The following is a 26,046-nucleotide window of genomic DNA, read 5'->3' as shown; positions in this document are numbered from 1 at the left end:
GGAGGAGTCTGTTTGTTGACATCGGACGAAAACGAAAATCAGATGAGTGAAGACCGATGATAATAACTCAATTTCTTGCCGTCATCAAGACATATAGCCTTGGCGAAAGCTAAGGTAAAGCACTGCCTGATGAGCCATGCATTTAACACCGCTGATCACTGTTTGTAGCCCGCATTCTACACAGAGCTCTTAGCTAGCGCTAGCCCCACTGGCTATGTTAGCTAACATCATAGTAGGGAAAGTCATCGTTAGCCCCAAGCTAATTTAGACGCTGAAATGCACTGGCACCGTTTCGGCAAGTTGAGGCTTAACTTAGAATAACAAGCGTTGGTCTTTGGTGTGTTGGGTTGTTGTAAGTGAGTAGGCTTATAGTTGTCTGTTTGCCAGTAGCGATCTAGCGTTGGTGTTGTTAAAGTAAATTATTCCACAGTGTAGCTAGCTAGGAAGCTAGCTAACTTAGTAACAATCTGCTGTATCTCCCAGGAGTCATTGCTATTTGTGGTTAACTAAGGTTAACAATCTAGTAGCACCATTATCAACCGGAGTCATTCAGCTTAATATAGATAAAATAGGATCATTTTGTTAGTAATGGTGAAACAAGTTGCCATATATATATATATATATATATATATATATATATATATATATATATATATATATATAACGTTACGAGTTGTTGCAAAGTAGCAAACATTAGTTGCTAACAGTATCAGCCATTGTCATGACAGCTTACTTTGCTAAGCATGGAAAGGTCTGCAATACCCATAAGAGGCAACGTTAGTCTAAAAATGTAGCTATGAGCTCAGGGTATTATGACAGTAAGGCGTTTTGACCTTAATAACTCGACTAGTTAATGTAGCTAGTAAATGCAGTAAGAGTGTGTAGAACATAAATCACCTGTAATATCTTGTCCAGGTCTTTGATGTTTCGTCGTTATTTTGGATTGAATGTCATTTACTTTAATTACTTAGTATGTTACTCAGTGTATAACCCTCTGTTTGTCACATGGTTTCGGGCAAAAGTGCATCACGTAAAACATTTTACATGACAAACGTATATATGAACCTATATGAGTGAAATAATGAATCTGATATTAGCTTATTGTGGAAGTTATAATTGCAGTGACTTTACACATGCACTATTTTAACAGTTGCTTCAAACCTCACATTGGAGTGAAAATGTCAACAGCTGCTTTTTGCTGTTTCCTGCCAGAAGAAGCTTTCTGTGAAAAGAAATGTATCCTAACCCTTTACTTTGTTCAATAAACACATCCTAAGGTCCCTGCACTGCCCTGTCTTTGATCTAAGGCAGAGAACAAGAGGCTAACATGGCAGCCAAAGCAGGAGACAACCCTGACAGCCTCATGACTCTGGCGACAGTCTTCTGTCTGAGGAACCTTAGAAAAACCATGTGCTACCAGGAATTCAGGAACAAACTCTGTCTGCACTCAGACATCTTCCTTCCCAGCGAAATCTGCGACAAGCTGGTCAACACGTACGTAGTAGGATACATCAATTGATGTTGAACCCAATTTCTTAATTTTGATTCTGTCAAATGCCCTATGTTTGTCACAATATTACAGATTCCATGTTTTTTTATTTTTTTTATTGTTTTAATCAGATACATGGAGTTGGTCCACACAGACAGTAACTTTGAACCAGAGGAGAGCTTCTTCCAATTATTCTCAGACCCTCGAAGCACCAGACTGACCAGGGTACAGCTGAGAGAAGACTTTGTGCGTGACAGAGATCTGGAGGCCATTAAAAAACAGGTGGGATGTTGGAAGTTAGTCAGAGATTAGTTTTTCAGAATTAGCTGATTACATCTTTCATTTTCCAGTTCACCTCTGTGGAACATCTGAACTAGAAAACTTAAGACAATCAATCAATCAGTCAATCAATCAATCGATCAATTTAGTTTCATGAAATTGCATAAATAACATTTCAGTGAAATGTAATCCTGTCAGTTCCTACAATGCATGCATTAAACATGGCATGGCTGAATACGATGGCATTCTGCGGTCTGCTAATTCTTTATAACAGACCGTTGCTAAGTATAACAGACCGTTGCCATGCGTAGCAGAGCGTTGCCATGGACGCAGTTCTGATCACTCTGGAGGACATCCATCAATTTGCTGAAAGAAGTCCGGCTAATTTATCAGCTGTGGCAAAAATTGGGGAAAACTGGAGCAAGATCCTGTCCACCAATCCAGGCAATGGCAGCATATCTGGTGGCCGTTAATCGCTACATCTTTGAACATTCTGTGATGGCTACACAGTAACTTCAGCCGTAAGGACAACAGTTACATTGTAACATTGTGTTTCCAGGTGTGTCAACTTCAATGCTTGTGCAAGAAGGAAATGAGATGAATGAGGGCAAAAAACGACAACATAGGAAAGAATTCCAAAGAAGTCCCATTTGCCACGAGAGCAGCCTTGATAGCTCGCTAGCTTACTTGACAACTCCTCAGCTAATGCTGTGTCAACCCGCAGTGATTGAAACAGCAGGCTGGTTGAAGGAATTTGTCCGCCTAGCTAGCGATAGCAGGGCAGCAACCCATCACATCGCGACTCATTTTGACGGTAAATATACAGCTACTACCACAGCCCGTAAGAGGGGATAAAATGCGTGCAGGACCAGCGGCTTTTGCCAGGAATGTATTCGCTGCAAACAGCTGGCTTTCGGGTAGCTCATCGCTGGAACAAGGTCGGCACACACACCAGTCTGATGCCAAGCAAGGACGAGGTGATACTGTGGTGTTGAGTGACAGATGGAGGGTTGCATGAAACAGCTACAGAGTTTACGTTGCCATGGACGCAGTGTTCCAACAGCAGAGACGGTTCGGACTATCTTTTCTTTTGCGGATGCAATACAATTGTTTTTAAATCAATAAAGTCCTTTTTAAATCTATATTTTATGTTAAATTATTAAACGATTTGGTAAGCAGCTGTGTAATAATTGGGGAAAATGTAGAGCAAAGAGATCATTAGGGTTAGTCTCGCTTGCCAGACCTTCTTCCACAGCGCTGCGGGGGAGGGTCTGGCTAGTCCACACAACATTCCGGGATAGGAGAAAAAACGTGCTACATATTTGTTTCACAGAACATAAAAACAAATTACATTAAAGAAATACAAAAAATACATGTGAGGGTGTGGTAGAAACTTGTAACGGCTTACTGTATATAAAAACCACAACCAAAGGACATACACTAATGTAGACGTACAAAATCAAAAATACATTTTAAGGAATGAAGGAATAAAAGGAATTTAGGAATGAAAGAGCCTGTAGTTATTCCCTTTTTTAAAGGGAAATTGAAGTAACTTTTTTACAACCTCAGTGTTTTGTAGTTTTCATTACCATCAGGTCATAATAACATTCTATTTACCAACTTAATTATAGAAACATAGACACAATAACACCAGTAGACAGTGGGTGTGGGTCTGCCAAAGGTCTAATCCCAGACTGCCCCAACTCCCCCGCCAGAAAGTTGCTGTCGTTACATAGATTCTTTAAGTTACAATCTGTTTGCCCATTGTGCAATAAAAATGATTAAGACATGTAAAAAGTTATACATGGACCATTGAAACGAGTGTCCATGTTCACAAAACAGACCACTGAGTTCCTTGAGTAACGTTTATTTAGCAGTTAGTACTGTTTGGACAAACCTAAATTCCATAGTAATGTAGGATTCTTTTGCAATGGTACTGTCAAGACCTTAGAATTCAGAACGGTGGCTGTTTAATTTTCTGTTACCAGTAATTACCACTTAAAGAAAATGTGTTTAAACATGTTTTTCTTTGTTTTTTTTCAAACTTTAGCTAATGGTAACCTTCTCCAATCTCCACTGTCTCACTACAAAAACCTGAAATATTAGTTTATTTTTAGGGTGTTTAACATACCAATGTATGATTACTGAAGAATGTTTATAATTTGTCACACGTTCTTCCTTAGATATAAATGTCATGGTAGTATTTTTTTGCTGAAAGACATTCTTATGTAATGCGGCACTTGAGTGTATCCAATTTCTAGGGAGCACAGATAGGGTCTGTTACTGTTTTCATGTACTCGTACTCATAAAACTACTCCGACACCACACCTGATGCCACTTCATTCATCACTGCTTGTGATGCTAGTTAGCCTAACACTACTCTTGGCAGCAGGTAATGTTACCTACCGTTAGCTTGCTTGAACATGGTTACAAATCTTAATAATAATAATAATAATTAGAATTCATTACATTTATATAGCGCTTTTTTAGCATAGATACTCAAAGCTACTCTCTACCACCACCAATGGGTAGCATCCACCTGGGTGATGCACGGCAGCCTTACGACGCCAGATGCTCACCACACATCATCTTACAGCTGAATGGTCTTAAGTGTGACTGCATTTTACTCAAAAGGGTTCATTGGGAGTTCCAGTACGGGACGTGCAACAGTCTGTAGCTAAAGACACAATGTAGCTTATCGGTAGCCTGCAGATTCACTTTTCCAGACACCATGACCACAATCAGAAATGATGGAGAAACTACAGAACTGTTAAATCCTCATGCTTCCCTGAAGTCACCTGTGTGGCAACATTTTGTTAACCCTGTGAGTCATGTAAACAAACCAGGAATGGTAAAGCGTGTGGGCACTTCATGGTGCATTCAGGTACACCTCGTAAAGTCATGATGCATTCAGGTGATGCATTCAAGTGCAAATAATGCATGTTTTCAAAAATAATTTTTAGAACTGTAATGGTATTATTAAGTACTCATATTGGTACTCAGTATTGGCAAGTACCCAAAAGTACTTACTTCCACTTGGTCTGAAAAAAGTGGTATTGCTGCATCCCTACCAATTACAGTATGAATGCTTTTGAGTTAGGGCTGTGCAATTAATAACATTTTAATCGTGATTTTGATTTTGGCTTCTAACGATCACAATAAAAATGTAATCGAGAAAAACGATTATTTTGCAAGTAAACTCTTATTTTAAACTCTTTGTATACTGAATGAAAAGAAAAAAAAGTTCAACGGGAAAAGTATTAAGGGTAGTTTCACAGTTCACGGTGTTTTCACTGTTGATTTGTTTAACTGTTTCACTGTTTTTAAAAAAAAATAAAAAATGCAACATCTCCAAAAGTCAATGAGTGATCGCGTTAAATAATTGTGATTCAACAAGACTGGAACCTATAGACGGGAAAATAAGTCATTTCAAATTTGTGAGAAAAAACAAACAAATACTAAAGAAGATTGTAATGGGAAGTATGCATACAGTATTTTTTCAATATTTACATCTACGAAGGAGGTTATGTTTTTGGTTTGGGTGGTTCGTTATTTTGTTTGACTTTCAGCATGAGTATGGACAATTTTCTTACCCGATTTTCATTAAACTTGGTGGAAGGGTTTCGTATTAGCCAAGGAAGAACCCATTACATTTTGGAGCAGATCCGAATCATGGGGCGGATAGACATTTTTTCACTTTCGGAAACGTTGCGAGGGCATTTGTGCTGCTGGAAAAATGTATTCCCAAATGGGACAATTCACATTGCATTAACATTGTGTGATAGGGCATGACTGGGCAGAGGTCTGCAACCTTCAAGTGCTCTTCTGGTTACTAATGTGGCATGTATTGTTCAAAAGGTATGTGTTGGTTACTTGGGGTATGTATTTAAACAATTAGAACAAGGGTGGGTCTACAGACATGGGCTTCTAAAAAAAGGGGTACACTGATGTACTTTCGTAAGGGATTTCTCCAGTGCCCTATACAAGCTACTTCTTCTGCAAGTGTGGGGATGGAACAAATAATTGACATAGTATTATATTGCAGTATAGTCTCTTATATAACAAGACACTGTGCCAGGCAAATGTCCTTTTACTCTAAACATTTCAAATTCTGGAATTGTTCTGCTTTCTACCAGTTCAGACTTTTGCAAGTTCAGATCTTTGGCTGTTTGACACCTGAGTGATGGAATACATGTACATGTGTGTTGGTATGTGTTTAAAAGGCTATTGGTCTATGCAGTCTGGTACCCATCTTAGTTCTCTGTGAAATCATGCAAAACAAACGTGTAGTTTGAAACAACATTTTCCTATTTAAATGGTATGTTTACTTTAGTTCCACAGATATTGTAATAAAGGGTAGATGGTTTTCTGGCAATATATTGCATATTGCAGAATTGGCTGTGTTGCCATGGTTAATGGTTATGATGGCAAATGTCATGATAGGCTTTTGTTGTGAGTTACCTGTGGCTCCCATCCCTATAGTTGATTTGGTACAGCAGTTTGTAAAGGATAATCCAGTCCTTAATGATTGCAAGACAATTTCAAAATGATTCACTAATTCATCAGTTATTTACTTTGTGTTGTCTGCCAGGACCTGATTGAGCTCCACCTCACCTACTGCAACAGTCTGTCATCCCGCAGCTTGAAAACACTGACCTGCTTCCGTGAGACCTTGGTGTCTCTTTGTCTTTTCGGCTGCAGCCACATCTTCTACAAGAAAGGCGGAGCCCCACTGGCCTGCAACGAAGACACAGAGGACGAGGAGGAGGAGAGCCCTGCTTCGAGGCAAGCATTAGAGACAGACTTTAACTTCCAGGGGTTCAACCGCCTCAGGTTGCTCAACTTGGGTGGACTGCCTGACGAGGTGGATGTGGAGACCCTGCTCAAACCCCTAAAGTCACTCACCTCACTAGATCTGTCGAATGTACAATTGCTGGGAACAGCTTTTCTCACCCAGTGGAAAGACAGACTAGCATCACTTGTTCTCTACAATGTGGATCTGTCGGAGGAGTTGGTCAGTACAGTGGTGGAGATCGTTAATCTAAGGTAAGATGGGGGGGCTTTTATGTACAAGTTTTCATTATGCTATTAACACTCCCTGGCATTGCAGTCCTTTTATATATTGCCAATTGATCGTGCCTGCTTCATATATATCGACTCGACTCGCCTTTTTTGGTTTTCCATTACGAAAAAAAGTACCTGGTACCTGCTAACAGGTACTTTTTTTAGTACCACCTCAGTCAAGGTTCCAAGCGAGCTGAGGCGAGCCGAAAAGGTGACGTGAAAGCGACAGACGGGGGTGTCCTGAACAAACCCGCTATTTGTAAATAGTTTAGCCAGCTGTGTTTTTTTTTTTTTTTTTGCTGCCTCCAGCTTCATTTGAAACTAAATGTGTCTTCTGGCTGTGGCAACAACAACACACCTTCCACGTTCTGTGTGTGTGTGTCGCGTTAGGTCACGGCAGTTTACTGCGGCGCCGCTTGTTTTACAGTTCTGCGGAGGCTCCAGGCAGAGCTTTCGCCATAACCTACGTACACACACACACACACACACACACACACACACACACACACACACACACACACACGGCCGGCTTGACACACGCACCAGCGCACAAGTATAAACATCAGGCCACTTACATAGGCTACGGCGAAAGCTCTGCGTGGAGCCTCCACAGAACTGTAAAACAAGCTCAAGTGGCCTGATGTTATACTTGTGCGCTGGTGTTTGCGTCGAGCTGGCATATAACGACCAGCCACGCTGAGGCGGTACTAAAATCTGCAATGGAAAACGGACACACAGTGTGTCGAGTCGAGGCAAGTAGAGTCAAGGCGAATCGAGCAGGTACCATGTAATGGAAAAACGCCATTACTGTTTTCAGAGAAAACCCTGAAAAACGCCACTGCACAGTCCATCTGTAGGGCTAGGTATAGACCTTTTTCACAGCAGACATGTTGACATGTCATAGTAGGAAAAGCACAGGTGCATTCAAAACCATTCATGATGGCTGCATTTCACTTAGCAGAGGCCCTGGTATTGAGCATGCTGACTCACTGAAATAGCTCACTGGGACACTTGATGGAACTGAGCCATCGTTAAGGTTATCAATTTCAGCTGTGCTTTTCCTACTATGACAAGTCAACATGTCTGCTGTGAAAAAGGTCCATAGGTGCTCAATACCTTTTTTAAGGTATCAACTGAAATAACCCCAGTACCAAGTGGTAAAAAACTTCTCCAGTCAAACGTTGCCTGCATTCAATCCTTTTTGTGCCCAATTGTAGAAAATAATGACAATTTGTATGGTTTTGCTCGCTGCCAATCACCCCAATTCTTCTTCGATTTAATGCAATATATGATTGGTCCACTACCACAGCAGCTACAAGCCATACAGTCTGTGGTGTGGTGAGGTTGAGCGCGGTGTATTAAGCGGAGTTGGCAATTTAGCGTGCAAGATGCTTCCATTCACATGATGGGTATCAAATGAAGTAGGAAATAAGAAAAGGTACCAAATTAAGGGTATTGGTACCGGTATCGTAAATCTTTAAACAATGTATAGCCCTAACTACCTGCTCAGGACCAAATAGCAGACAGACACAGTTAGAGACTAGCTGGCGAACATAGTGGAGCAACTTTGTCAGTTTTATTAATAAAACTATAAGTGACAAGTTGTTTGCTTGAGAACAAATAGAATGTCCAGATGTGATTCAAAAATAAAGTGTATTTGTTTATTCGCTTAATGGTTGCATGAATAAAATCTGAACTAAATAGTATTACTGCTACAAAACTATAATAGTAAACAAAGATGCAAAATAAACAAGCAAGCAAGATGACATGTCATGCGAGCTGTGCAAGGTCTAAAGAATGTATGCTCTCTCAGTCAGCCACACTGCTAGGCCGCAGCACCTCTACTTTAGTGGGCATTCACACAGCCTGCGTCGGCCGTCAGACGGTGTGGCAAACACGCAGGTCTTTCCATTCCATTGGTGGGTTAAAGAACACAACAGGACACACAAATGGCCGTTTCATTGACACGCACCCTGCCGGATCGCTGTTTCCCTGTCTGAACGCAGCCTTATGCACAATCTGAGTTGCAGGGGTTACACATACACTCAAAAGCCATTAATACACACACACACACACACACACACACACACACACACACACACAGATACAAAATGTTGTTAATCTAAATACAAATTATGAAATAGGAATAAATAAAAAAACAAGACTTTTTCTCCAAGGGGAATCCAGATGAACGTGTATCCATGTCACGCAATATCTAATGTAATCTATTTACATCATCTTTTAATGATTGACTAATGGATGGAGATATTTTGCAGCCATAGGGTGATTTTATAGGGTGAGTTTATAACGTCTCACCATTTTTTCATTTTAATTGATATATAACTTTGAATCATAGTGGATTATAGGATATTTGCTCCCATCGCATAGACAATATGAGCATTTATAACATTTGTAATCGCAATGTCCCAATACACATGTTCCCTTTACATTGCCACAGATCATTTGAACAGAATGTGTCGCTGTCATTGAATAAACTCTGCATTCTTCAGGCATCTTGACATCTCGCGGGAGAGCAGGCGGACCGCTAAGTTTAAGATGACCAGGAAAATCCTGACGGCCATCGTACAGCGTCTGGTCAACCTGGTGTCACTAGACATTTCAGGTCACATTATGCTAGACAACGGCACAGTTCCACACTTTGAAGAAGCTATGGGTCGGCCAAGGTGGGTAACCAAGTCTAGATCTAGTCTAAATGTGTGTATATATATATATATATATATATATATATATTTTTTTTGTCATTTACTTTCAGATGAACAATGAACTTCTGAACAAGCCAAGGTTTTTCTCTCTTTCAGCATTGAGCCGTGCAAGAGCAGCATCTTTCCTTTCCAGGAGCTGAAGAGGCCCCTGCAGTTTCTGGGCTTGTATGACACCACCCTCTGTAATGTGACACACATCCCTGCTTATAAGGTACTGGTTATCTATTATTATTATTATTATTATTATTATTATTATTTATTAATAGTTATTTATTGTTTGTTTATCTGTGTCTTCTACTTTTCCTCCTATCCCCTGCTGCTGCAACAGTGTGAATTTCCCCATTGTGGGATTAATAACGGATTTTGAATCTTGAAAAATCTAAAGGGCCGGCTACACGTTACAGTTCATGGCTGATAATAATGATTTTGGGCATCACAACTAAAGCATTGCTAGCGACAGACGGGGGGTGTCCTGAACAAACCCGCCATTTTTAAATTTTCAGGACTCTGACATCTGATGTTTGTTTGATGTCGTGATATAGGTCTTACATTTCATTCATAATGGTCTTAAAAAGTCTTAAATTTGACTTGGTAAAACCTGCAGACACCCTGAACTAGTTAGAAATTTTCGTGATTGAAATGGAAAAGTTAATTCTTTCAAACGGCTCATGCGCGCATATTACCGTATTGGTCCGAATATATGACGTTTTTTTTCCCCCTGCTTGAAATGTGTCTGAAAAAGTGAGGTTGTCTTATATTTGGGGTCCAGACTTTTTTTATGTTAATACACCCACAACGACAGATGTCGCCAACAACACAAAACGAGTAAAACGCGCGTTGCCCTCCTAACTGAAGAGAGTCACCGTTTCTCACAGCTAGCTAGTGCCATGGCCTGAAACATGGAGAGACGCAGCGATCGTCTCAAAAACATTATTTATTATTGTGTTTAAAAGATGTTAAAAACAATAGCCTACCTTGTTTTATTCAATGTGTTTTTATTAGAATCATTTTCAAATAAAATCATTTTCTTTATAAAAACAAGATACGGTCTTCAAAGTATTTTGAAAAATGAGCCTTGAAAGAGTGGGGGGGGGGTCTTATATTCGGACCAATACGGTAATAATGCTTATTAACAGGGTTTGTTTGTGGGTTACATTGCTTTTTCAGGTGACAGGATCAAAGAACGAAGACCAGGTCCTGAATGCCATTGAGGCTTACACAGAGTTTCGCCCTGAGCTGGCCCACCGAGCCATCAATCAGCTGTTTGACATCGCCAGGATTCAACACTGCAGTCAACTGCTCCGAGCTTTGCAAGTATGACACGTTTGAGTTGGGTTGTTTTTAAAGAAGGTGACACCAGTGACTTCCAATGAAATCTTTGTGCCGTGATTATGACTGTGCCACTCCCTCATACCTCCCCTTTAAACTTTCTGTCCTTTCAGCTTGTCATAGCAGCATTGAAGTGCCATAAATATGATAAGAGCATCCAGGTCACAGGCAGCGCCGCTCTGTTCTACTTGACCAACACAGAGTACCGCAGTGACCAGAGTGTGCGGTTGCGCAGAGAGGTCATTCAAGTGGTACTAAATGGAATGGAGCAGTACCAGGAGGTCACCGTAAGTCTACTCGGTCAATTTAAAGTGCTCATATTATGCTTTTTGGCTTTTTCCCTTTCCTTTGTTGTGTTATATATCTTTTTTGTGCACGTTATACAGCTCTATTGTAGTCCAGCCTACAAAGCATACAAACGTGCGTCACTTTGTAACACATGTTATAATGCTCGCCTAGCTGCTAGCGTGGCACGCCCTCATACTCTGCTTCTGACTGGCTAGTAGTCCTTACCTAGGTACTGTCAGGACACGCCCTCATACTCTGCTTCTGACTGGCTAGTAGTCCTTACCTAGGTACTGTCAGGACATGCCCTCATACTCTGCTTCTGACTGGCTAGTAGTCCTTACCTAGGTACTGCGCATGTGCAACTCCCAACAAAGACGGAACAGAAGTGAGAGGTCTCACTCTGTAGCTAAAACAGAGAGCTCAACACACAGGGTGAAAAGAGGAGCTGCAGCAATGTGCAGTACAACAAATATATGGTGTTTTTTGAAAATGAAACCATGTAAACCTATTCTGATATAACCTCTAAATACAATTATGAACCTGAAAATGAGCATAATATGAGCACTTTAAAGTTTATTTGTCAAGTGTAATACTTTCCTTTTAAAAAGTGGATATTTGACGATATCTAGATATTTCTCAAAACAATGTTGTACTCATGCAGTTGTCTGACAGTAGAAACAGAACAATATGTCTGTGCCAACACCTATACTGTGTGATTGGCTATACTGAAACTAAATAAATGATCCGAAAAGTTGACAGAGCAGAGTTTAAACTTGACACAAGCCATGTCAGAATGGTCTATATCCATTTATCACCCTCCTAAACAATGGCACTCATGTCAACCTATATTAATAAAGATCAATACAATGTCTATAAAAAGTAAGACTTGAAAGTTAATGTTCTCTGACAGTCCCCATGCATATTACCAAAGCTTTTGGTATTAAACCTAAGCCCTTTTTTGGTCGAACACAATTATTGAAAACTATCATACTCATATTTGTACTCATTTTAACTTCATCTTTCACGAGACAGGTTCTTATTTAGATTAATATTTTGACAAAATGTATTTTATGAATGGAGAATGTATGCATGGCTGGTGTTTACACAGCCTTTTAACATTTTAAGAAGTCCGAATAATTATTTTTGTAAAGGGAAAATTCGCCACCTTTTAATGTGGAGGGCCAATCAGTACTGATGGTATATGTAGTCCATTAATGAAATAAATTCCTCAGTGCGTGCTATACTGGCTGAGAGAGCGGGTTCTCCTGCTCGCAGAGCCGTGACAGCCGTGCCTTCATGTACCAGGATGCATTGCGTGCGAGCGACCAGTTCACCAAGCTCCGGCTCCATGCGCTGTTTCTCCCACAGCTCTCTCTTATTTAGAGGCAGACCATTACATTTGCAAAATACAATCACAAAAACCGCCCCTTAATCGCCCTGTGGTTCTTGGTTATCTTTTCCAGTTAATCTCTGGGATCCTAAAGGTCTCCAGCACACTTCTGTCCAAGTGAGGAGTAAAACTTTCATGCAGTACTGCACACACAAGCTGTCATGGGGCTGTCGTCGGCAACAGCACTAAGCAAAAACTGCCCTTGCTGACTTTCTTTGAAGCAGAATGGTTGAGTTTCTGGAGGGCGATTTGTGCAAAGGCACTAACAGTTGGTGTTTGCTCTCGGCAGCTCAGGTTCCATATTCTCCCCTCTGCAGCCTCCCTCGGTCTCTTTTTGGCTGAATACGGCTGAATATCTGAGTCAGCTAAAACACTGTCCGTTACATCTTCTGCACTCATATTTTCGGTGTTGGAAACGTAGCTAGTTTGTGGTGCAGTGACTTCACTAGGGAAGCAGAGCAGATTTTACAGCTGTGGCCGGCTGAGCCCCAGAGACACAGAAAACATTAGAAAGAATTGCAGGTTTTTTCACACCATATACCTAACCCAGATAGATACAGATAAGGTTGAAAACCACAGAATTTTCCCTTAAAGGGAACCTATTATGCTTTTCCGTATTTTCTGTCATATCTATAATGTTACAATGTCGGATTTTCGTGTTAAACGCGGTCAAAGCTTCAAATAATGAGCTAAACGTGAGCGAAAAACCTCAGATTTCCCAATGTTCTGAACGCTCTGCTTTCAATGTTTCTTTCTACTCTCGGCTCCATGTCACGTAACTCGGAGCTGGGTTGCTATGATTGGTCATCTGCTCCAGGCAGGCTATTGAATCGTTTTTTTATTTTTTAGGCTAACGTTACTGCAGTGTTTATTGCCACATATACTGTAGCTACATGCTTACGGCAGAGAAGCTGTAATCTTGGCTACCAATGTTGTTAATTTCTCCCCAATTTCGGGTCACAATTACTTAGTATTTGGTTTAAAAATATGCGATTTTTAGAAAGTGCTGCTATATTCTATTGCTGTCCACTGCGAACTATAGTAATGTTAGCTGACTGCTGACGGCAGGGAAACCTGCAATCTTGGCTGCCAATGTCGTTCAGTTCTCCCCGATTTCGGGTCACATTACTGCTGAAAGGGCAGACTGGGCTTCTTCGGGAGGGGGGGCTTAAAGAGACAGGCGCTCCAACAGAGCGTCTAATACAGAGGGTGAATACAGGTGCAGCAGCCATGGGCAGCATGAGAAAAATGAAGTGTTTAAAGCATTACATTAAAGCATGTAAACATGTTTTAATAGAAACACAAAATGAACCTGAAAATGCTAAATAATAGGTGCCCTTTAAGTAAAAAAAGTGATTTGTAGAAAAACAATTGTATTGTATCTGCTCTGCAAGTGTCTGGAAGGGCAAGGCTGACACAATAGGAATAATTATGCTGTCAATTGTTTTGTGTTTTATGTATAGAAAATTGATAGATGAATTTGTAGAGGTGTGTTGCCCAGTATTAAAACCTCTTAATTACATCCACAGTAATTAAATGTTCAACAAAACAACATCTCCTCAGGGTAAATTAATATGAGAACAAGTGTAAAAAGGTATAGTTCTTAAAAATAAAAACAAGGAAAAATGTATTTGTTTATATTATGCTTGATGAATTAAGTTTTCACTATGTGTGGCTTAATTAAAGCTATCATAAGATCAATCAGATCAAGGTTTTTAGACCTATATGATCACCATATTGTTGCTCTTCAGACTTCCGAAACCTTCCTGTGTCTCCCTCTGTGTCCCCATCCCTGCCCCACACCAGGTCCAGAGGAACTGCTGCTTGACTCTGTGTAACTTCAGTATTCCAGAGGAGCTGGAGTTCCAGTACAGTCGAGTCAACCAGCTGCTGCTGAAAATCCTGGAGCCAGCTAGGCAGGATGAGTCCATCCAGAGAATTGCTGTGCACCTGTGCAATGCTTTGGTCTGTCAGGTGGACAACCATCACAAAGAAGCTGTGGGAAAGATGGGATTTGTCAAGGTAACATTAAGATGAGCTTTACTCTTATACTTTTCCCATGACAGGTGTCCATAAAAAAAATGGATAACTGTTATGAAACACAATTTCTCTTTCCTCTATTGTCGTGAAAGCCATCCAAACTGTTTAGGAGCAGTGAGCAGCCACAGTAAAATAATTGTAAATCATTTTCACTGTCTTAGGGACCTTTTAGGAGGACAAAGGCAAGCTTCCTTAACATTTCAAAGGGTTCACTGTAGTGGTTCAGTGGGATGGTATGTGTGCTTGGCTGCAGAGGAATCAAAAAGCACAAAAAAGATGCACAATATTCTATCAAAAATGTTCTTTCTGGCTCTGGTTTTGCAGCCATTTAATGCAACAATCTTGCAATCCACTGTGTTGGTTAGTAAAAATCTGTGCAAACACATAATACTATCTAGGATTGCACTAATTTACTGTTCACTTCACAATCATCGGAATAGAGGAGACCATTAATGCTACTGTGGTAACTTTCCAGAGTTGTACAGTCCTTTCTCAAACATAAACTTATATGTCTGTAACTTCACATTGGACTTATTGTATTTTATCTTTTGTCCTCTAATTAACAAAAGATCAAAACAACCACATATATACATAGGGTTGGGTACCGAGACCCGGTGCTAATACAGCACCGGTGCCTTAATGACCTGTATCTACCTGACCGAATAGCAATACTGATTTCGGTGCCTCATTTGGGTGCCACTTAAATGCCTGCACTGCCCTCCGATGCTCCGAAACGGACAGTACAGGCAACAGAAGCATCGCTGCATGTGACACTAGTTAACATGACACTAGGCAGCAGGTAACGTTAGCCTACTAGTAGCTGGATTAAACACAGTTGAAATGCTGACAGCTTAACGGTGTGAAGTGTGACTGTATTTCACTGTAGAGGTTTCCAACACCGGGACGTAACAGTCTGCAGCTGTTGCTGTCGGAAAAACAACACCAGACGGTATGTTTACATGAAACTCCCCTCGCCAGCCTCGTGGTGCATTCAAAGCCGTTCTTAAAGGTGCTCTAAGCGATGCTGGGTGACGTAACTTGTTGACGTTCGAAGTATTGTCAAACAAAACGAGACTAGCTCGCCCCTCCCTCCTCCTCATCCCGTCCCCCCCCCCTCCCGTCCGTGCTTCCGCGAACTAACCCCCCAACCCCCACCCCCAAAATCCTTCTTGTCAGTTATTGGCTGGAACGCTGGAACACTGTTTGTGTGTGTTCCGTGGTGCAGGTTGGCCAGTTTGTTTTTGTTGGCGTTTGTGGAGCCTGGGCTGTCTACAGAGACCGCCTTTTTTTTACAGTGTGTTCAGGGGACAGGCAGCTAGCGGATAGTGAGGAGATGTTTGCTGTTTGTGACAAAAAAATGTTCACTTAGAGCACCTTTAAATTTCACAGACTGTTGTTTTGTGCTCCTTTTTATATATATATATATATATATATATATATATATATATATATATATATATATATATATATATATATATATATATATATATACTTTGGTTCAGGCACCGGCACTGTTTTAAAAGTATCGTTTTAGCACCGGTATTGGAACAAATCGATACCCAACCCTATACATACATTTTGCCTTCTTGTTTTGTGGTACTATACAGTCATTTTACAAAATCTATTATCCTGAAGCAACGCTTCACCCACACCAACACAGCCCATTGTGTTGTTTTGCCAAAGTGCTACTGTTGGTGTGTAATCACTCTGACAGGTGTCAGCTGATTATGGTTAATGTTCTTTTTTCATTCCTCCTTCACAGACAATGCTGAATTTAATTCAGAAGAAGCTACAGGATAGAATGGTGAGTCTCAGTTTTACACCTCCTGGATCTTTTGACCTGACTCAATAGACTATTAACCAATAACCATGCCTGCATCACATAGGTTTGCTTAACTGTTACAATCAAATGGAAGGGATTCTTGCTATAAATGTTGTGTGTTTGTTTCCCTCTCAGTGTGACCAGGTGATGGAGTTTTCCTGGAGCGCTCTGTGGAACATCACTGATGAGACGCCCGACAACTGTCAGATGTTCCTCAACTGTCGGGGCATGAGTCTCTTTCTGGATTGTCTACAAGTGAGTCCACACTCACCCACGCGGCACCTCTTGTGTCTTTTCTGAAACCATTTTCTTTTCTATATATTGTAGTGTGTACCTGATGAAATATCATGTTTTTGGACTATAACGGCAGTAGTCTCCAGATATTTCCACTGTATAATAACATACCGCTTCTCTCGTTGTATGATCTTGCTTCAGGAGTTTCCAGACAAGCAGGAGCTTCACCGCAACATGTTGGGCCTTTTGGGAAATGTTGCTGAGGTCAAAGCACTGAGGCCACAGCTACTCACCCCACAGTTCATCACTGTGTTTAGGTAAGAAAACTGTTGAAACCAGTGGAGAGTAGAATAAGTCTTGAATGATTTTCTTTCCAGTGTACCTGTCGTTAATAAAACGGTAACGGCCAATTAGAAGCGCACTTGTCAAAAACGTCTGAAATACAAGTGCTGTTTGACACACAGCTCATGTATGATCATTTCATAAACGTTCAGCTTTTAATTGAATTATTGACAAACAGCCTGTGTCATGACTCCAACACTAAACTGGGAGACAGATTAAAATAGGCAGTGAGGCAGCGCAAGATGGCTGTCAAACATTTATCTGTGTAGAGTGTGCTGATGAATCACCACTAACTCAACAGTGTGTTTGCCTTTAGTATAACATACAGGCACTGCTCAAACAAATGAAAGCTAAGGCCAAATATTGTAAAAGAAATATACTGTTTTACTGCCTGCAGACACACCTAGAAGAAACTACAGTGCATATCAGACTACTGATGGCTATACATTCTGGGTTTAAAACAAAAGTCTCCCAGGGAAGATTACAAACCAAAGGACACATACTGTTACATACTGTACCACAGCAATGTTTCCATGACACTGGGCTGAGCAGTTCAAAGGCTTCCAAACACAGGTTGCACACAGAACAAGACGCATGACAATTCACCTTTGTCATATCTTTGGACACAAATAAAAACGCCTCACTAAACTGAATGAACAACAGAGAGAAGATACAGATAAACTGAAAAAATACTTTTTGAACAACACAATGAAATATAGCATTTGTAGTTAAAATAAAAAGGGTTATTAGGGCGCCTGGGTAGCTCAGTTGGTAGAGTGCATGCTGCTATTTAGAGGTTCATTCCTCGACGCAGAGGCCCAGGGTTCAAATCCGACACACGGCAATTTCCTGCATGTCTTCCTCCTCTCTCTCCCCTTTCATATCTCTGCTGTTCTAGTGATTAAAGGCGAAAAGTTACTATTTTAAAAAAAGGTTATTATTTCATGCAGACCTCTCATCAGATATTTGATGTTTTCATCTGTCAACCCTTCACTGTTTGATGCTTTGACAGTAACCTGCTTGACAGTAAGGCGGATGGGATCGAGGTGTCGTACAATGCATGTGGCGTGCTTTCCCACATCATGTTTGATGGGCCGGAGGTTTGGTCAATGGAAGTGCCGCTAAGAGACACAGTGATGGACAAGATGTGGAATGCCATCCAGAGTTGGGACGTCAGCTCACGCCGCAACATCAACTACAGGTGATTATCTGTTTTAATTTTTCCTTAGTAATGCCATTGCCAAAAGGTGCTTTAGTTTATGATTTCTTCTCCTCTTTGACTGGCAGTAGTCATCCTCTGTCAAAATGGTCACTGCAGACCTAATGGTCTGCAAAGCACAGTGTATGGAGTAGAGGATCTTTGGATCCATTTGTAGCTGTAACACAACTAGCCACAACTTCAGCCTGCCAAAAGTAAGGTCTATGAAAGTTGCGCGTAAGTGTAACTCAACATTTTATGTGTTCCGGCATCAAGTCACCTCGCGAGATTTCAGAACGAGACTTCACCACCTTTCCATAATGTTGTCAGACAGCTATAATAACAGTCTGAGCCTGTCAGTGGCAAAAACAGCACTTTTAGTGGACGTACATTGTTAAAACTACTTATAAACTGGCTACTGAAAAAATGGCCCGTTGTAGGGTGTCTGGTAAGAACTTGAACCAGAGATGTCTGACTTTGAGATCCAGGAAGATTTATTGAGATGCCAGATGAATGACAATTCCAACATGAAGGTGACTATGAAGTTGTATGTGAAGTTACATGCAAAGTTGGGCGTGGTTCTGAAATATAAGCAAATAATAATACTGCACACATCAATAAGCAAAAGAATGCTAGAGAAAAAGTGTTAACAGCTGCTGCGGTCTGTCCCCTTTCTCCTGTCTGAGTACGGGTGATTGACAGGAGATCAAAGCGCTGACTCTCGTCACTGATTGGTCAATTAATCTCAGGAGAGAGAGCGAATGTTATGGCCTTTTCTACATAAATGACGGTGCGTAATTTCCCCATAGGGTTACACTGCAGCTTGTTTCCCGGCTCCAAGCTGCAGCGCTCTCTTTCCCCTTTAAAGCTGTTGTGTCATGACAACACATCTGTATATTGATCAGTAATTATAACCTATTTTCAACTGAACTGGGGCTACTGTTGACAATGCATCATGTTATAAAGCAGTTATTGCTTCATCAGCTGTTTATTGTTAGTATTTTTTTTTATTTTATTAGGATCCCCATTGGCTGATGCAGAACATCCGCTACTCTTCCTGGGGTCAACATAAAACATTACAACAGATAAGACATTTTCAGACAAAACAGCCACATGATATAAAAATAAGAGCAGTATAACTAGCATTATTCTTTCTTGCAAATATAACTATACATATTCCTCTTCATATACTCTTAGAAATATTACGCTAAATACATAAGCACTGAATATAGAAAAGTTAAATCTTACAACATCTTTGTATACATGTATATAAATATTCCTATACATAAAAAGTACAAAAGTAGTTACAAAATATGGTTACAGGCTTAGGGCCCTTAGATGTTGCTTTACTTGTTTTTTAAAGCTTGATTTATTGTGCGCTTTAGCAATCTCAGCCGGAAGTGAGTTCCACGCAACCATCCCTCGATACAATACCTAACGTTGCATTGATTGTGTTCGGGATCTAGGAACTTTGAAAAGACCTCTGGTGGCATGTCTGGTGGGGTATTTATGTGTGTTAGAGCTAAATGTAAGTTGACTATACAAACAATTAGGAATTTTCCATTAATTAATGTTTCTAACAAAAGCCAGGAGTGATGCTAATAGTCTCTTCTCAACTTTCAACCAGGAGAGATTGACATGCATGTTGTTTACATTAGACCTAAATGGACATTGAAGGGCAAGACGAGCTGCTCTGCTCTGAGCCAGCTGCAGTTTTCCTAGATCCTTCTTTGCAGCACCTGACCATATCATTGGGCAATAGTCTAGCTGTGATAAAACTAGAGTCTGCAGGACTTGTTTGGTCAAGTGTGGTGTTAGAAAAGCAGAGCATCTTTTTATAACAGATATATTCCGCCCCATCTTTACAACAAGACAATCTATATGCCTTGTCCACAACAGTTTACAATCTAAAATAACCTAATGTTTCCTCTACTTGCTCAACAGCTACATTATTCAGCATCAAATTTAGCTTAGGTCTAGAGCTCAAGGAATGACGTGTACAATGTACAAATACAATGCTTTCAGTCTTTGACATGTTTAAGAATAATGTATTGCTAGTAACCCATTCTAGTGCTATCTGCAACTCTTTGTTGAGGGCTAAAGTTATTTAATTAATTGTAGGTGCATACATGTATATTGTTGTATCATCTGCATACATGGACACATGGGCCTTTTGAAAAGCAAGTGGAAGATCATTAATAAAAACAAAAAATAGTATGAATACTGTGTGACCTCTGAAAATAAAGTGCAGATCATTGTTGGTCAGTAATGTGAAACGGAGTAACACCATGTCTGTATATACTGAGTTGAAGTGGTGGCCTAGCTGTACAGTACAGCTGTCCGTGGTTAGCCCTCCTTTTTGAATTTTTCAAAACTTTTTGAAATTCTTTGGTCTCTCAGGTCATTCGAGCCCATCCTGCGACTGCTCCCCCAGAGCATCTCCCCTGTCAGTCAGCACTGGGCCACATGGGCTCTCTACAACCTGGTGTCAGTTTACCGTGAGTATCTGCTGCTCTGGAGGGTTTCAAACCAGACTCAACAGTTAGTGCTTACATCGTCAGGTGTTCTGAACAATCAGCACCAGCCTTGGCACTGGTAACTTGTGTTAATCTCATTTAATACACAAGTTCTAGCTAATAGATAAATATAATTCGGAATATTTAAATTATGACTTCTTTTTCTACGGTGTTCTGACATTAACATTTCTCTTCACTTGTCACCAGGCTGCTTGTTTTTATTCATGTACACAGCCTGCCTTTCCTTACTGCTGATATGCCTAAATTGTGCTGTATACAGTAATGCACAGTAATAATTCTCGTTCTGTCTCTTTACATTCATTTTCGTCCTACAGCAAGCAAGTATTGTCCCCTGCTGATAAAGGAAGGAGGAGTAAGTCTTCTAGAGAAAGTTTTGGAACTGGAAAGCTCACAGCCAGAAACCAAGGACATGGCCAGGTAAGACTTACAGCTCTGTGTATAAGCTGCGCTTGAAAGAATCCTTTTTAGCCTGATATTTATGTACTTGTTAGCACTCTGTAGGTGTGGAAGGTGCTATTTGCCAAGATAAATTCTACAGCTGATGATTCAGTCACAGGCTGAGAAGCAGCCAGAAAAACTTGGTTTAAAGAGAATGAAAAGAATGACAAGTCTTTGGCTCAATAATTTGTTGCCAACAGTCGTCAGTCATTTCCTGCAGCAATCTGGATATATATATACATATATATATATATAAAAACACATAAAGTCACTTCCACATCTGTGATTCAGTTCATTTAGTTCATACTAAGGAAAAATATACATTCTTGTCTTTTAGTTCTGGTCAGTTTTGTGTTTACATTGACTTATTACAAACAATCCAAGAGGTGTAATCATGAAGTCACATTTACTGACAGGGAATTCATAGGTTAAACTGTTTTGGTGATGTCCTCCTACATAACCATAGATCCACATAGACCTGTGGAGAGGAAATCATATTCCAGTGGCTAACAGTAAGTCATGCTGCACTTTACTGAACCTGATGTGTTTATTTATCTTCGCCGGTGTCACAAAGAACCCACCAGGAAATATCTGACTATGAGAATGAATAGTTGAAACTCCAAATGGACCTCCATGGGCCCTATCTTTCGCGCGGCGCAGCGCAAAGCCCGACACAAGTGTCTTTGCTAGTTTAAGACCGACGCAGTTGTCAATTTCCCGACCAGCGTCCACGTCGTTTAAACAGCAAATGCACCTGCACCCATCTTTGCGCCCATGGGCGTGCTGGTCTTACAGGGAGGTGTGTTCAGGTGAATTCTTGGCGTATTGCTATCTTGAGGCAGCGGGAAGTGATCGCGCCACTGACCAACAAAAACCTGGTCTAAAGTCAATAACGCAGCATTTCATTGTTGTTGTTTTAACAATAATGTTGTCAGACACTTAGAATATTAATCTGAGCCTGTCAGTGGCAAAACAAGCACTTTTGTGAAGGTAAATACAAGCTGGACAATCGCCCTATTAACTTACATTGTAGCTTGTTTCGCCGACTGCAGCGATCTCGCTTAATACTGGACCAATGTCAAAGATTGTTGTTCCCATCAGTCACTTAGACACAAAAACATAGGAAAATAGGGTTGGAAAAAATGGTAATTAAGCCTTTAATGCCATGTCTGAACAGGGCCTATGAAGCACTTGGACAGACCAAACCCTAGCTAACTTGTACAATATTTATATTTTTCAGCAAAGTAATGGAGCAGTGTGAAACCTTCAAAGAAGACCCCATGGAAACAAATCATGGACAGGAGGTTAACTACGGACAAAGAGGTTGACACGACAGGAGCCATGGTTCTCAGCCAACATCAACCAAACCGACCTAAGGCCCCTCCTACTGTCATCACCACAAGGGTCAATTGTGTGCATTACTCTTATTCTTATCATTCTTATTATTTTGTAGAGCAGAAATGCGTCTCTGGCCCTTTTTCACGGCTATTTGGACAAAACCTTAATATATGACACATAGGACTTGATGATGTGGTGCATGGTGTTTTGTTGTGAGGGTGCTTTCCTTTAGTACACTTAAGCATCTCTTGTGTTAGGACGGTTTTGTGGGGGTGGGTGACTGTTATCTTTCTGTGTGTGTGTGTGTGTGTGTGTGTGTGTGCGTGCGCGTGCGTCAAAGATTTAACGACAGAACAAAACTGTTAGAGTGATGCTTGGTTCTCAGTGGAAGGAAACAAATGCCCTCCCCCAGCTCACTACTATTAACTGTGTAACAACAAACAAAAGGCTCAAGGCTGTGTAGTGTCCTGCACTGCCATCAGAGGTCTCACACTGCTCTCTCACACTCACTCATGCTTGTGGAGGCCACAGAGCTCTTGCCACAGTAAATATTAGCCATTACGTGTGTAAGCTACGGAGAAGCATCACACTGATGTTGACGGGAGGCACAATAATTTCTTTGTTATATATGTAAATATTCTCTGTTTGTCTCATCCTTTCACTGCGTGTATGTTTTATAATATAACTGTAAACACTCATGACTTCACGCTATATTTAAATTTGTTTAGGTTTGACTGACATGTGGTTAGTGCTAAGAAACCATATACCGAATACCCAGTTGTTCAAATTTAGTCTGGCAATCCTGGATTCTCTAGATTATTATTATATTATTTAGATTTAGTTGCTATTTGCTTTTGTTTTTAATTATCTGGCATTTTATCCTGATTCTGTTGATTCTTCTTATTGGAAGCAGCTATGAGGGAGGTCGATACACCCAAAGTAAATATGTTTTATAGGGCCAAAAGTATGTGAATACTACAGGCCCCTATGCACAAAACCAGGTTCATAAAGAAATGTTTTTTTCAGTTTGGTGTGGAAGAACTTGATTGGCCTGCAAAGAGCCCTGACCTCAACCCCATCCAATGGGATGAACTAGAACCCTGAATATGAGCCAGACCTTCTATCACCCAACATCAGTGCTGCTCCTCACTGATGCTCTAGTATCTGAATGGGATCAAATCCCTGCAACCAGGTTCCAACACCTGGTGGTAAGCCTGAAACCACCAGAGTGAGGGCTGTTATATAAGCAGTTTAGTGCCCATATAGTCTCGCATTGCCAGACCTATCTCCACAGCACTGTGAAGTAAGCTCTGTCTCTACCACACACACATTCCAGGATAGGAGGGGGGAAAAAAAGCCTCTGGGTTGTTTGATTTTTCTTTAAACCAATCACAATCAGTCTTGGGCAGCGCTAAGCTCCGAACACAGCAACTGCAAAATGGTCTCGGGAAGGAACTTGTTTCGATGGAACATTTGCACACAGCAAAAGAAAACACCACATACCATATTAAATTAAGTTAACTATTCACACAGTACAGAAGCGTGAGCTATTTAAATTAGCTGGATACGTGGTTAAACGTCATTTGCTCTTACCAGTGTATCGCCGTGTGTACTTTGTCTACAGCAATCCCGCCAATCGGTCCCAAAACGTCCCAATTAGAGAGGAAATGCTGTAAACATGTTCTCCGGCTAGCACTCCGGGATAGGAGAAAAATGTGCTCTGGTTTATTGGCATTTCTTTAAACCAATCACAGTCGTCTTAGGTGGGGCTAAGCGCCGGACGGAGCAACGGTGCCGCTGCAAAATAGCCTCTGGAAGGAACTTGTTTTGGTGGAATGTGTACGTTCAAAAGTTGTTTTAGTTGTGCAACAGAAAGGAGTCACAAAAGGCCTCATAGACGTTTTCTTACATACTGTATGCAGTAGTGCTCCCAAAACCCACTTTGATGTGTAAAATCTGTAGAGTTCCTTTCAGGGATCCACAGACTGTTGCGGTGTCCACAAACCTTCGGAGATATGATCACCCTTTAATCTACAGTCTATGGTCTTTTGTTTCTGCTCAGTCAGTGCAGCCTTGATAATACATACTGATTGGTGGTGTTATGGAAATATAATAGTCAGTCAAATTACTGGCGTTATCTAATTGCATCAAAAAAAAATATTGCGAGTTGTCATCACAGTAGCGATTTTGCCGTCTACGGCAGATTCTTTGACAAGAGAGAAGGCAGGATTTCACATGGTTTAATCACAGTTTTGTCGTGCCGAAGTAGATATATAAATGGTATGGACATGCAACGGTATAGGCATGATCTGGAATCTTAAAGCCGTCTCCAGTGTTTTGCCCTCAAGCTCAACAGTTCTGATTCCAATTCCGATTCTTCCTTTTGATTCCGGTTCTCATCGATTCTGATTCTTTGAGGGGTGGAGTTGAAACGGGTCACGTGCCTATTTTCACAAATAAGAGGAAAGTTTTATTTTGATTCAATGGTAGATTGCAGTTTTATAGGGCTTTTTCAATGTAAAATAAAGCCACACTAGAGCGCTGCTTACTGTGCTCTAAGGCTGCAACACAACAAGCGCCTGGCCGCTTCGGAAACCAAAACTTGTGCATATTAAATTGGGAAGTGATGATCGGATTTCAAACCAAATCCTCTAAACAATTCCAATAAAGAAACGATTCCACTGGAATCGTAATTTTTTAAACGATTCCAAGTAGGAATCGGTTCTCAATTGCCCAATCCTACTCAACAGTGCTTCCAGTAGTCAAGTATGATGCCAGACAATTAAAAAGCCGAGGCTCCTTAACAACACCTGACGGCCCATCATTTTACTGGTTGGTCAACATGCTGCTAGGTAACCGCTTCACTTAAATCAAACCCTTCTAGTATGAGTAGTCCCACGGAACTCATGCTAACATTAAACAGCAGACGAAGCAGTAACCGATGAGAGAAAAACAAAATAGTGCATTGATTAGTGCGTGCGTTTAAAGTTGAAACTAGGATGATCTGTTCAGGAAGTAATGCCTTGCTCTCGGGAATAAGGTATCATCGTGGACTGTTTCCCTGGTCTGGTGGTGAATAGAGAAGATTCAAGTTTGAGTAACACCTCTACTGAACGTTAGGGTTCAATTTCTTCTCGAGCTATCACAGATCTCAGCCTCACTTTAGCCAACTTGTTTTGGTGTATTTTGACTGCCTAACCCAAATCACAGTCTGACTTTATTCACTCTATTTGCTGTTGTGACCCTTAAAGGTGCCCTGTGAGTTTTTCTTGTAAGCCAACACATTTATGTTTACATTTGATGCTTCAAAACTATAACAAACTTGCTGAATGCATTTCCTCACAAATATTTTAAAAGCTAATATTTTTTTGTATACATAAATTGCAGCCTGCAAATGTTTTCTAGCTCACAGGCTTCTTCTTTGCTTTTGCTGGCACATTGCTTTGTTTCATGCCACCAACTATCGATAAGTGGAATAGCGCAAAATTGTCAGCACTATATATATATATATATATATATATATATATATATATAT

The 26,046-nt window shown here is 40.6% G+C and overlaps 1 protein-coding gene across 2 annotated transcripts; it reads left to right on the top strand.

The window, feature by feature from the left end:
* On the top strand, positions 1–26,046 carry zer1 (zyg-11 related, cell cycle regulator). Of its 2 annotated transcripts, none has more exons than XM_078270801.1 (16): positions 1–114; positions 1,308–1,494; positions 1,621–1,771; positions 6,360–6,814; positions 9,343–9,516; positions 9,652–9,766; positions 10,723–10,869; positions 10,998–11,171; positions 14,369–14,584; positions 16,365–16,406; positions 16,560–16,679; positions 16,860–16,975; positions 18,013–18,201; positions 20,599–20,696; positions 21,050–21,152; positions 22,414–26,046. In XM_078270801.1, exons 2-16 carry the CDS (start codon positions 1,328–1,330, stop codon positions 22,499–22,501), a joined length of 2,355 nt encoding a protein of 784 aa, XP_078126927.1. In that variant the 5' UTR covers positions 1–114; positions 1,308–1,327; the 3' UTR covers positions 22,502–26,046. The 2 variants fall into 2 exon arrangements, with proteins under 2 accessions (XP_078126927.1, XP_078126926.1); XM_078270800.1 differs by having other exon boundaries at positions 1,278–1,494.

The sequence above is a fragment of the Sander vitreus genome, chromosome 16 (genome assembly GCF_031162955.1).
Source record: "Sander vitreus isolate 19-12246 chromosome 16, sanVit1, whole genome shotgun sequence".
Lineage (NCBI taxonomy): Eukaryota > Metazoa > Chordata > Actinopteri > Perciformes > Percidae > Sander > Sander vitreus.
This window is presented reverse-complemented; position numbering and strand designations above follow the sequence as displayed.